At 41.4% G+C, this 14,235-nt stretch overlaps 1 protein-coding gene across 1 annotated transcript in view; it reads right to left on the bottom strand.

Annotated features, from left to right (window-relative positions):
- esyt1a (extended synaptotagmin-like protein 1a) overlaps positions 1 to 14,235 on the bottom strand; it is a 71,323-nt gene that overhangs the window by 37,859 nt on the left and 19,229 nt on the right. The window contains exons 9-10 of the mRNA XM_043681733.1: positions 9,206 to 9,295; positions 7,384 to 7,479 (exon numbers count right to left, since the gene is read on the bottom strand). Of these exons, the coding sequence (XP_043537668.1) occupies positions 7,384 to 7,479; positions 9,206 to 9,295 (186 nt within the window). The remainder of the gene's footprint in view (positions 1 to 7,383; positions 7,480 to 9,205; positions 9,296 to 14,235) is intronic.

The following is a 14,235-nucleotide window of genomic DNA, read 5'->3' as shown; positions in this document are numbered from 1 at the left end:
CCTCACCTTGACCTCCTTCCACCTATTGCATTTCCAACGCCCCTCCCCCAAGTCCCTCCTCCCTACCTTTTAATTTACCTACATTGTCAGGTACATGCTATTGTAGCTCTACTGGAAGAGATTGGCGATGGGCACAGTACTTCTGGAGCACAGAATTCCTTTAGTATTATATCAGAATATTTTCAACGCTGTAGATTTGCAGGGTTCAGCTTTCAGCTATTCCTTGATGACACATGCAGGGGATCAAACTGTCTGAACACTGTGATGCTGGAGTCCTCTGAAGCTGGATGCAAATATTTGAACCCTACCTTTTTCACTTGTGTGCTGGCCTCCTCCATTGTGGAGGATGAGGACATTTGTGGAGCCTGTTCCTCCAGGGAGGTGTTTAATTGTCTATGAACATGCTCAACTGGCTGTGACAGGACTGCAGAGCTTTGGTCTGATCTATTGATTGTAAGGTCACTTAGCCTAGAGTATTGCATGCATACCAAACAGTGGAAGCAGCAACAAACACAAAGTGCTGGAGAAACTCAGCAGATTTGGCAGCATCTGATGAGAGAAAGAATTAAAAGTTTTGAATCCAATATGACTCTTTTCCAGAACTCTGTCACTATAAGAACTACACGGTGGTCAATCTGCACGGGAGGGTCCGTCTTCCCAATACTGTCATGGACATGTTGCAGTTGTGACAAGTAGACAGGTGAGCAAGAGGTGATGTCCTTACTCTTTGTTGATTCCCTCACCATCTGTTGCTGACCCAATCTAGTAGCTATGTCCTTTAAGGCTCGATCAGCTCAGTCATTTGTGGTGCCTGCTGCTGAGCAACTCTTGATGGACATTGAAGTCCCCTACCAAGAGTACATTCAGTGCACCTGCCACACAGTGCTTTCCAGTTGTATTCAACATGGAGGAGTACTGGAAATGCAACACTCTTGTCCCAAAAAAAATATGATAAGCCCAGCGACTACAGGCCAGTCAGTTTAACTTGAGTGGTGGCAAAGCTTCTACAAGAATAATTCTGGACAAAATTAAAAGTCACATGAACAAATGCAGGTTAATTAAAGAAAGCCAGAAAAGATTTTTGAACAAAAAATCATGTTTAACTAATTTGATGGAGGTAACTTTGACCAGGTAATAGAAGGTTAACAAGTGCAATCCTGTTTATGTGGTGGACATGGACTTTCAAAAAGTATTTGATACAGTGCCACATAACAGACTTGGGAGCAAAGTTACAACTCTGAATAAAACAGACAATAGCAACATGTATTCAAAACTGACCGAGTGACAAGAAACAGTAGTGGTAATGGATGTTTTAGAGGAAGGTTTAGAGTGAAGTTTCCCGAGGGTCATTGTTGGGACCCTTGCTCCTGATAATGACCAAGACATTCATGAACAGGGCACAATTTCAAAGTTTGTAGATGATATGAAAAGTGGAAGCTTTTGAACAGTGAGGAAAACTTTAAAAGGATTTCAAGACAAGGGGGCATATTTTTAAGGTGGGGGAGAAAGATTTAACACGGACTTGAGGGGCAAATTCTTTACACAAACGATGTATGTGGAATGAACTTCCTGAGGAAGTGGTGAATGTGGGTACAATTACAACATTTAAAAGACATTGAATAAGTAAATGAATAGGAAAGGTTTGGAGAGACATGGGCCAGGAGCAGGCAGGTGGGACTAGTTTAGTTTGGGATTATGTTTGTCATGGACTGGTTGGACCGAAGTGTCTGTTTCTGTGCTGTATGACTCTATGACATCGATGATATGGACAAGTTGGTGGAATTGGCAGACAAATGGTAAATGAAGTGTAGTGGAGTGAAATGTGGAATTATTCATTTTAGAGTCGTAATGTTTTACAACAAAGAAAGAGGCTCTTCAGCCCATCGTGTCCATGCCAGTCATCAAGCATCTAATTCTATTTTCCAGCACTTGGCTCGAAGCCTTGTATGCTATAGTATTTCAAGGGTTAATCTAAATAGCTCTTAAATGTTGTGATGATTCTTGTCTCTTCCACCATCTCAGAGTCCCAAATACGCACTACCATTTGGATTGAAAGAATCTTCCTTAAATCCCCTCTAAATTTTCCCCTTGCCTTAAATCTATGCATCCTGGTTATTGACCTCTCCACTAAGGGAAAATGTTTCACCATATCTGTGCCCCTTATAATTTTGTACACCTCAATCAGGCCTCCACTTAGCCCTTTCTGCTTTAAGGAAAACAATTGCAACCTATCTAGTCTCTCTCTTCATAGCTGAATCATTCCAGTCCAGGCAACATCCTGATGACTCCCCTCTGCAACGTCTCCAGTGCAATCACAACCTTATGATGGTGTGGCAACCAGAACTGCACGTGTACTCCAGCTGTGACCTAACTAATGTCTTAGACAGATCCATCATGATCTCTCTGTTCTTGTATTCAGTGCTTCGACTCAAGGATAAGTATCCAATATGCCACCTTATCTACTTATCTTGTTGCCTCAAGGATCTATGGACATGAACACAAAGGTCACTCTAATCCTCTGTACTTTCTCGTGTTCTACTATTCATTGGGTACTCCCTTGCCTTGTTATCGCGACCAAAATGCACCACTTCCCACTGTTCAGGATTCACTGTTCATCTGCTACTGTTCAGCCCATCGAAATCATCCTGTAGTCTATGTGGTTTCTTCTTTGCCATTTACCAGACCACTAATGTCAATAGACATGCCTCTCTTATACCTATCATGTTATTCCAGCTGTTTGGTTTGTCTCCAGCACCATCTTATTTTTAATTATTTGTAATTATCTGCTGCCTCAATTAATTGGGTTATAGGTCATCCCCTTCACTTACTATTCAGCTGTTGGCACTTTACTAACACTATCTGATACTTCTGATCACCTGCAGAGACTTATTATCCAACCTATTGACACTCCACTCACACCGTTTGTATGATCTTTTGATCTCTCTGCCTATAAATCCTGTGCCTATGTGCTTTTCTTCACTTCACCTGATGAAGGGGCTACGCTTTGAAAGCTTGTGACTTTGAATAAACCTGTTGGACTATAACCTGTTGTGTGACTTCTGACGTTGTCCACTCCCAGTCCAACACTGACAGCTCCACATCATGTTATTATCATAGAGTTGTTACAGAGCAGAAGGCTGCTATTTCGCCCAACAAGTAACTATGAGCTCACTATACCGTACTAGGTGAATCGCTCATTTTCTGTGCAGCACGGCACATTTGTTGTTTTCAGATAATAATTTGTCTCTTTTGAAAGTCACAGTTGAATCCAACTCCAGTTTGCTTCTGCCAATTAGCTTAAATCTATGCCCTTTCTAGAACTGGGAATAGTTTCTCTCTATTTAGTCTGTCCAGCCTCCTAATGATTTTGAGCACCACTATCAGATCTTGTCTCAATGTTCTCTTCTCAAGGGAAAACAGCCCTACTGTCTGACCTTCCTTCATAACAAAAGTTCCTCATCTCTGGAACCATTCTTGTACACTAGTTCTGCACTTCCTTAAAAGCCTTCTTGTCCTCTGTAAAATGTGGCATCCAGAACTGTACACAAGAACTAGTCTAACTGGTGTCTTATACAAGAATTGTTGGTGCAGGAGAGAGGGCTTTAGATTCCTGGATCATTGAATCCATTTCTAGGGAAGATGGGATCTTTTCAAGCCCGCTGAGTTGCACCTGAGCTGAAACAGGACCAACATCCTTGCTAGTGTTGTTTGTGTTTTGTTCGGGGTTTAAACTAATTTGACAGGGCAATGGAATATGGAGTGGAAGTACAATAGCGGGTGATGCACAGACAAATATAGGAGAGAAGACAAGTCAGTACGGGAGTCAAAGTATGTAACACCAAATTAGGGCACAAGGGAGCATGGCAAGGCTGCATGCCATTGTTTTAATGCAAGGGGTCTTGTCAATAAGGTATACGGGTTGATCATAGAATTTCTAAAGTGTGGAAGAAGGACATTCAGTCCATCAATTCCACACAGACCCTCCAAAGAGCGTCACACCCAGACCCACCCACCCTACCCCTGTAACCCTGCATTTCCCGTGGTCAATCTACCTAACTTATACATCTTTGGACTGTGGGAGGAAACCAGAGGAAACCCACGCAGACACAGGGAGAATGTGCACACTCCACACAGACAGTCACTTAAGGATGGAATTGAACCCAGGTCCTTGGCGCTGTGAGGCAGCAGTGTATATGGGCTGATGGTGCTGATTAACATGAGGATACATGGTTGAGGGAGGGACAGGACTGGTAGCTCAACATTCAAAAGGATATAATCTTGACATGAAACAGGGAGTGAGTAAAGGAAGAAGTGGTGTTACAATATTGATCAAGAAATCCATTATGGCAATAAAGAAAGATGTTATCCTAGAGGGTCCCTGAATAGAGGCGATATGGGTAGAATCTAAAAGCAAAATGGGAGCAATAATGTTGTTGGGAGTATACTATGAACCTACAACCAATTATAGAAAGAGAGGATAGTTATGTTGACAAATTTCCAGGAAAACCATGGCATTCCTAAACTAATAATCCAGAACCCATGGTAGATGGAGACACTTGAATTAAAGCTTTTTTAAAATCTCCCACATCAACAGACCCAGAAAACCCTGGATGTCAAGGAATCTAAAGGATTGGATAAGGAACAAAAGGGAAGCTTATGGTAGATCCAGAAGGCTCATAACACCAGAAACTCTGGAGGTTTGTAGGAAGTGAATGGAGTTGCTTAAAAATGAAATTAGGAAAGTGAAGAGGTGACGTGAGAAAACCTGGGCAGGTAAAATAAAAGAAAATTCAAAGACATTTTGAAATAAAACATGGCAAGAGTTATAGGCAATTAGGGAAAGAGTAGGGCTCATTAGGGACGAAAATGGCAATTTCTGTCTGCAGCTGAACGAGGCAGATGAGGTTTTAAATGAGTACTTTGTTTCTATCTTCACTATAGAGGAGGAGGATGTAGGTATGGAAATCAGGGAGGAGGAAGGTCAATGAAATACTTATACAAACTACAATTGAGAGAGGGAGGAGATATTAGTGGCTTTATCAAGCTTAAAATTGGAAAATTCTTGAGGCCCAGATGAGATCTTTCCAGACAGTTGTGGGAGGTGGGGGAGTAGATTGCAAGGTCCCTTGCAGGGTCAAATCCTCTCTGGCCATAGGAGAGGTGCCAGAGGGCTGGAGGACAGCTGATGAAGTACCATTATTCATGAAGGGTAATAGGAATAAACTGGTAAATTACAGGCCAGTGAAGGGAAGGGAAACTATTGGAAAAAAATTGGGGACAGAATTAACCTCCATTTGGAGAGGCAGAGATTAATCAAGGATAGTCAGCATGACTTTGTCGGGGGGAAATATTGTTTGACAGGCTTGATTTAGTTTTGAAGGATGACTGGGTGTGTAGATGAGGATAATTCAGTTGATGTAGTCTGCATGGACTTACGGTAAGGATTTGACAAGGTGTCACATGGGAGATTTGTCGAGAAAGTAAGAGCACATGGGATCCAGAAAACCTTCACAGATTGGATCCAAACTGTCTTAGTGGCAGGAGGTAGAGGGTGATGGTCAAAGGTTGTTTTTGTGACTGGAATCTTGAGTTCAGTGTTGTACCACTGGGTTCAGTGGTGGGTCCCATGCTGTTTGTTATATACATTAATGATCTGAATACAAACATAGTAGATTTGATAAGTAAATATATAGATCACACAAACATTGGTGGTGTGGTAAATGACTAGGAAGAAATGATCAAGAAGCAAGAATCATCACAACATTTAAGAGCTATTTAGACTAACCCTTGAAATACTATAGCATACAAGGCTTCGAGCCAAGTGCTGGAAAATAGAATTAGATGCTTGATGACTGGCATGGACACGATGGGCTGAAGAGCCTCTTTCTTTGTTGTAAAACATTACGACTCTAAAATGAATAATTCCACATTTCTCTCCACTACACTACATTTGCCATTTGTCTGCCAATTCCACCAACTTGTCCATATCATCGATGTCATAGAGTCATACAGCACAGAAACAGACACTTCGGTCCAACCAGTCCATGACAAACATAATCCCAAACTAAACTAGTCCCACCTGCCTGCTCCTGGCCCATGTCTCTCCAAACCTTTCCTATTCATTTACTTATTCAATGTCTTTTAAATGTTGTAATTGTACCCACATTCACCACTTCCTCAGGAAGTTCATTCCACATACATCGTTTGTGTAAAGAATTTGCCCCTCAAGTCCGTGTTAAATCTTTCTCCCCCACCTTAAAAATGTGTCCCCTCATCTTGAAATCTTTTTAAAGTTTTCCTCACTGTTCATAAAGCTTCCACTTTTCATATCATCTACAAACTTTGAAATTGTGCCCTGTTCATGAATGTCTTGGTCATTATCAGGAGCAAGGGTCCCACTTTCTCCCCTCACCTTAAAAATATGCCCCCTTGTCTTGAAATCCTTTTAAAGTTTTCCTCACTGTTCAAAAGCTTCCACTTTTCATATCATCTACAAACTTTGAAATTGTGCCCTGTTCATGAATGTCTTGGTCATTATCAGGAGCAAGGGTCCCAACAATGACCCTCGGGAAACTTCACTCTAAACCTTCCTCTAAAACATCCATTACCACTACTGTTTCTTGTCACTCGGTCAGTTTTGAATACATGTTGCTATTGTCTGTTTTATTCAGAGTTGTAACTTTGCTCCCAAGTCTGTTATGTGGCACTGTATCAAATACTTTTTGAAAGTCCATGTCCACCACATCAACAGGATTGCACTTGTTAACCTTCTATTACCTGGTCAAAGTTACCTCCATCAAATTAGTTAAACATGATTTTTTGTTCAAAAATCTTTTCTGGCTTTCTTTAATTGAACTGCATTTATTCATGTGACTTTTAATTTTGTCCAGAAATATTCTTATAGAAGCTTTGTCATCACTCAAGTTAAACTGATTGGTCTGTAGTTGCTGGGCTTATATCTTTTGGGGACTAGAGTGTAGCATTTCCAGTCCTCTGACACCTGATAGCATATAATCAGGAAAAGCACATGATCCCAATACCAACTTCTAGGGAACCGCTGAAATCACAGATAAAATAGAAGTTGTAAGCAGAGTGGGGATTTATTCAAACTTCCTTTGATCACCCTTTTGAAGTCATACCATTGGTGAACCATACAACAGAGTAAGCTGAACACCAAGAGTGTCTCGCTGGACAGATGCCAATTTTGTCAGGTTGAAGCAGTATGAGTATACCCCTACCAAATTCAACATTCAGCATTACAGTCAAACAGAAGGATTGAGGTTGAAAGACACTGTTGGTGTTATATTCTCACAATTCAGCTACAGCTGTGAAATGGGATCTATTGCTGATTGGAGATCTACATTCTGTGACAATTATACATACCGGGAGATCCTGTGCTTGGTCCACGTAGACAACCATGATAGCAGCAGAGGGTTCCTCACTGTTCTGCACAGTGATGGAGTTATTAACCATCAGTGCCTATAGATAACAAACAATTAGTATATTTTGTAGACCACAATTTTGAGGGGATGTAGTCCTTTGATATCTTCTTCTTGCATGTGTCACTGACCACACACTTACCAAGTTACTGACTTGCAGTGTAGATCATGTCATACAGGGGACAGGCTCCAAATAATACAAGCCAGGTTCAACATGGTCTCCTGGACTAGCTTTAATTGCCCAAGAAGGTAAAAGAGGAATGTCCCAGATTTTTTTTTTGACCCTGATTGGTCTTGTTTTTGTTTTACCTTTCCTATGAGATTCTATGGACTTAATGGATAGGAAATGTCTTAATCATGAACCACAAGTTCACAAGTTACAACTATGATGGGAAGGAATAGGTGAACCAGCTGGTCTTTGCCTATCCAGTATTTTTAATATGTTATAACCATGAAAGGATAGTTTCTTCCCGAGCCCTCCACCAGAACCTGCAGTAAGCTGGAGCTGTGACATTCTGACCTCATAACGACTCGCTATCTTATTTGCTCTCCTCCACTCTGCAGGAACTGTTAAGTGGAAGCTCAGGTTGTAGTGCAGTCTTTAATTGTATTGCAAGTATGGTATATGTTTCGAAAAATGACATAAGCTGTATTTATGTTAGAACTCAGGTGGCATTTAAAACTACAGTAAGTGCTCTCTGATGATTTAGCTGGTAAAAGTAGTATCCAACTGATCTTTATAGATCAAGGTCCCACCTTCAATCCTTGATCAGAGCTGAGTTAGCTAATCTCAGCATGGATAGTGGTCTGGGGTGCTACATTTTCCCCATGCCTTCCAGAAGTAGGAAGTAGAGAATAAACTAGGGTCTTTGCTCCTGCTTGCTATTCAGTGATCCATGCGGGAAAGTGTGTGTGGGGAGGTCAAATGAGGACACTTGGTATTGATGTATTCTACAGTGGAATAGTGTGATGGCATTCATGTAAGGAACTGACACTTGGGCAAGGCATTCGAGCCTTCAAGAAAGGAGGAGGAAAAATTTTTTTTTTAAATCTCAGTTTCATCTATGATCTCTTAGGACATCACCGAAGTTTATGAATAAATTACAGGGCTCATTCATTCTCACCATCCATAATTTTACATATAACATTGAATAGAACATAAATCTCCTATTATTTGCAGTCAATGATTAACTGGTGATATTCCAGTTATAACCACACAGTATTCAAAGTGATGTGCAAAACCTTTTTTCACTCAAGTTGTTAGGGTATGGAATGCGTTGCCTGCAACACGCTGAAGGCAAGTTCAACTGAGACATTCAAGAGGGCATTGGATAATTTTTTTGGAGAGCAATGGTTTGCAGAGATATAGGAAAAAAAAGGTCATTGGCACTAGGGCGTAGAGCTGGACTCGATAATACAATCAGTACAGGCACAATGGGCCAATCACTTCCTTCTGCACCATAATAATTATAGTTGTGATACCGATACTGTTTGTGAAGATAATATTAAAGTTAAATATCATCTCAAAGGCAAGGCAACACTGAGTTACACGATCATCTCAAGGGTGATGCTAGTTATGCTTTTAGTGTATACACTTGATAATTTCAAAGTTATTTTTTGAGCTAATATTTCAATCTAGTAATTTGAATTTTGAGTTGACTATATGTTGAAAATCATGCATAACTTCAAAGGAATGGTAAGCCAAGGTGTGATTTCAAAAGTGAGTGATGAGCTTCTCAAATGGAAGCTTTAATCTTTGGAATTACCTGTTCCAGTTTCGTTGGGTCAGAGTACAGGGACAGCCACTCCAGTTTCAGACGAATTTTCCCTCTCTCAACATCTTTCAGAGTGAACCACTGCACATAGAGAGAATATTAGGGTCAGGCATAGGGCAAATATCACAAGACAGGCCACAAAGTGAAATAATGCCAAATAGGAACAACAAAATAGTTCACACATATCAGGTCTAAATGTAACCGCATCTTTAATAATTTAATATGAATCTCCTCACAGCTGTTCCCAATCTGCATTGTTGAAAGTCTTACAGAGATAAAAACAATTTGTATTAACATAATGTCTTCCAGTAAAACCTCCCAAGGCACTTCACAGGAGTATTAAACCAAATCACATAAGGAGATATTAGTAGACAGAACATAGAACAGTACAGCATAGTACAGGCCCTTCAGCCCTCGATGTTGTGCCGACCTTTTATCCATCTCTAAGATCAGACTGACCTACAATCCCTTCATTTTACTATCATCCATGTGCTTACCCAAGATTCGCTTAAATGACCCTAATGCATCTGACTCTACTACTACTGCTGGCAGTGCATTCCACTCACCCACCACTCTCTGTGTAAAGAACCAAACTCTGACATCACCCTAAACCTTCCTCCAATCACCTTAAAATTATGCCCCCTTGTGACAGCCATTTCTGCCTTAGGAAAATGTCTCTGGCTATCCACTCTATCGATGCCTCTCATCATCTTGTACACCTCTATCAAGTCACCTCTCACCCTTTTTCGCTCCAATGAGAAAACCCCTAACTCACTCAACCTTTCTTCATGAGACATGCCCTCCAGTACAGGCAGAATCCTGGTAAATCTCCTCTGCACCCTCTCTAAAACTTCTATATTCTTCCTATAATGAGGTGACCAGAACTGAACACAATATTCCAATTGTGGTCTAACCAGGGCTTTATAGAACTGTAACATAACCTCACAGCTCTTAAACTCAATACCCCTACTAATGAAAGCCAATACACCATACGCCTTCTTAACAACTTGGGTGGCAACTTTGAGGGATCTATAGATATGGACCCCAAGATCCCTCTGTTCCTCCACACTGGCAGGAATCCTGCCTTTAACCCTGTGATCTACATTCATATTTGACCTTCCAAAGTGAATGACTTCACACTTTTCCAGGTTGAACTCCAGCTGCCACTTATCAGCCCAGCTCTGCATCCTGTCAATGTCCCGTTCCAACCTACAACAGCCCTCCACACTATCCACAACTCCACCAACTTTTGTGTCATTGGCAAATTTACTAACTCACCCTTCCACTTCCTCATCCAAGTCATTTACAAAAATCACAAAAAGCAGGAGGTCCCAGAACATGTCCCTGTGGAACACCACTGGTCACCAAGCTCCAGGCTGAATACTTTCCATCTACCGTCACCCTCTGTCTTCTATGGGCCAGCCAATTCTGTATCCAGACAGCCAAATTTCCCTGTATCCCATGCCTCCTTACTTTCTGAATGAGCCTACCATGGGGAACCTTATCAAACGCCTTATCCATATATATCACATGCACTACTTTACCTTCATCAATGTGTTTTGTCACATCCTCAAAGAATTCAGTAAGGCTTGTGAGGTATGACCTGCCCCTCACAAAGCCATGCTGACTATCTCTAATCAAACTATGGTTTTCCAAATAATCATAAATCCGGTCTCTCAGAATCCTCTGCCATAATTTGCCTACCACTGCCGTATGACTGACTGATCTGTAATTCCCAGGATTATTCTTATTCCCTTTCTTGATAAAGGGAATAACACTTGCCACCTTCCAATCATTTGGGACTACTCCAGTGGACAGTAAGGATGCAAAAATCATTGCCAAATGCGCAGCAATCTCTTCCCTCACTTCCTGTAGTAACTAGGATATATCCCGTCTGGCTCAGGGGATTTTCAAAATTTTCCTTCTTCCTCCTTCCTAACATCAACCTGTTTGTGCATATATCGAGCATGGTCCCTCTCAGTAGTAAAAACTGAAGCAAAGTATTCATTAAGGACTTCCTCTACCTCCTCCGACTCCAGGCACAAGTTCCCTCCACTATCCCTGATCAGCCCAACCTTCACTCTGGCCATCCTCTTGTTCCTCACATAAATGTAGAATGCCTTGGGGTTTTCCTCAATCCTACCCGCCAAAGTTTTCTCATGCCCCCTTCTAGCTTTCCTAAGTTCGTGTCACCAAAGCCTTGATCAAAGAACTGGATTTCAGGGGGGGTCTGAAAGGAGAAAAGAGAGGTCGAGAAGTTTAGCAAGAGCTTGAGACTTTGTCAGCAATAGGCTTAACCAGCAAGCATGGAGCCAGAGGAATTGGAAAAAATGAGTGACAGAGACCTAATGCCTGGAAATGTTTTGTCATCATTAACTTTTTAAGAAGTTCTCAGCCTAAATATTCTTCTCATGGCTGAACAACATCAGTGGGGCAAAATAAAGAGGCTTTAATTTGGATTTAACTGCCCTGAATGGGGTCTTAACAGACAGAACCACACCATTTGCTTCAACTGGTCGAACTGCTGTTTTTGCCCCACAAAAGTTTCCTTCTAAATTAAAAGCAATTTCCAAGCAAAAGCATTCATCTCAGGGCAAAAGCACATTTCTTTGGTGTAAATTACAAGCAAAGAGTTCGAGCAGGTCATTTAGTCCCTCAAGATTATGGCTGTAACCTCAAATCTACATTCCCACTTACCCAGATAACTTTCAACCTCTCATTTAACAAGAATCTATCTACTTCTACCTTAAAACTATTGAAGGACTCAGCTTCCACCACCTTTTCAAAGAGACATTTCCAAAGATGCATGGCACTGTTTAAACGGGTGACCCCTGAATTTTAAACCCTAGTTCTAGTTTCTCTCATAAGAGGAATCATCCTCTCTATATTTAATTTGTTAAGATCCCTCAGGATTAATCAGGTTTTCTTTTACTGTTTTAAATTGCAGTGGATACATGCTTAACCTGTCCAACATTTCCTCCTAACACAACCCTTCCATTCCAGGGATCAGTCTGGTAAACCTTCTCTGAAATGCCTCCAAAGCATTTGCATCCTTTCTGAAATTACAGTGACCAATACTCTTTGCATAGTACTGTAGATGTGATCTAATCAGTGCCGTGTATAACTAAAGCATCATCTCTTTACTTTTGCATTCAATTCACCTCACAATAAGTGATAACATTGTTATCTTTCCTAATTACTTGTTCCTACATACTGACCTTTTGCAATCAGTGCATTAGTACATCCAGATCTCTCGGCAATTTCTCATCATTTAGATAATGTTTCCTTTTTATTATTCTTGACAAAATGGACAATTTCAATTTTTCCCACATTATCCCTTTCCCACATCTTTGCCCACTCACCTAATCTCTTAGGACTTATACACTTAATGGTAAGGTCCTAGGAAGTGTTGCTGAACAAAGAGACCTTGGAGTTCAGGTCCATAGCTCCTTGAAAGTGGAGTCACAGGTAGATAGGAAAGTGAAGAAGGCATTTGGCATGCTTTCCTTTATTGGTCAGAGTATTGAGTACAAGAGTTGAGAGGTTATGTTGCGGCTGTACAGGACATTGATTTGGCAACTTTTGGAATATTGCGTGCAATTCTGGTCTCCTTCCTATCGGAAGGAGGTTGTGAAACCTGAAAGGGTTCAGAAAAGATTGGCAAGGATGTTGCCAGGATTGGAGGATTTGAGCTATAGGGAGAGGTTGAATAGGCTGGGGCTGTTTTCCCTGGAGCGTTCGAGGCTGAGGGGTGACCTTATAGAGGTTTATAAAATCATGAGAGGCATGGATAGGGTAAATAGACAAGGTCTTTTCCCTGGGGTGGGGGAGTCCAGAACTAGAGGGCATAGGTTTAGGGTGAGAGGGGAAAGATATAAAAGAGACCTAAGGGGCAACTTTTTCATGCAGAGGGTGGTGCGCATGTGGAATGGGCTGCCAGAGAATGTGGTGGAGGCTGGTACAATTGCAACATTTAAGAGGCATCTGGATGGGTATATGAATAGGAAGGGTTTAGAGGGATATGGGCTGAGTGCTGGCAGATGGGACTAGATTGAATTGGGATATCTGGTCGGCATGGACGAGTTGGACCGAAGTGTCTGTTTCCGTGCTGTACATCTCTATGACTCCTGATTAAGGGTTTATGCCCAAAACGTCGATTCTCCTGCTCCTCGGATGCTGCCTGACCTGCTGTGCTTTTCCAGCACTACAATCTTGACTCTGATCTCCAGCATCTGCAGTCCTCACATTCTACTAGTTTAAATTATGCCCCAGGATAAAAACCCAATCAAGTTTGAATTTATTGTTTTGTCAACATCGAACCAGTGAGACGATCCAAAGTTGGGGCTATAAGAATGTGGACATTTTGAAAATTGGTCAGAGAGCAACTGCTGTAGAGAGAGAAACTCCTGGAGAGCTCATTGTCCATCTAATATCTTTCTCTCAAAGAAGTTAGAAAGCATTCTCTATCAAAAGGTACCTTTTCATGTGAAACATGCAATGAAAAAAAGATGACCCAGGGAGAATAGTGAAGACACAGAAGAAGACAGAGACTGTGTGGTTTTGAAATTAAGTTAATGTAATTTTAGTAAGTGTCTTATTGGAACAGCGCATTGTTATAGAGTTGGAGGCAGATAGTGAGCAGTTAAGAGAAAGGACGGTTTAGATCTGTGAATAGTTTTTATTTAGTGTTCACGTTTAGAGTTAGGAAGTAAATTGATGCTATTTTCTTTAAATAATGGAATTTAGGAGTTCTTAGTCACAGATCATTAGATTAGATTAGATTAGATTACATTACAGTGTGGAAACAGGCCCTTCGGCCCAACAAGTCCACACCGACCCGCTGAAGCGCAACCCACCCATACCCCTACATTTACCCCTTACCTAACACTACGGGCAATTTAGCATGGCCAATTCACCTGGCCTGCACATAAGACCATAACACACGGAAACCGGAGCACCCGGAGGAAACCCACGCAGACACAGGGAGAACGTGCAAACTCCACACAGTCAGTCGCCTGAGG

Source organism: Chiloscyllium plagiosum, chromosome 43 (assembly GCF_004010195.1).
Source record: "Chiloscyllium plagiosum isolate BGI_BamShark_2017 chromosome 43, ASM401019v2, whole genome shotgun sequence".
NCBI lineage: Eukaryota > Metazoa > Chordata > Chondrichthyes > Orectolobiformes > Hemiscylliidae > Chiloscyllium > Chiloscyllium plagiosum.
The sequence above is the reverse complement of the archived record's forward strand: the minus strand, read 5'-3'. Positions and strand labels throughout refer to the sequence as shown.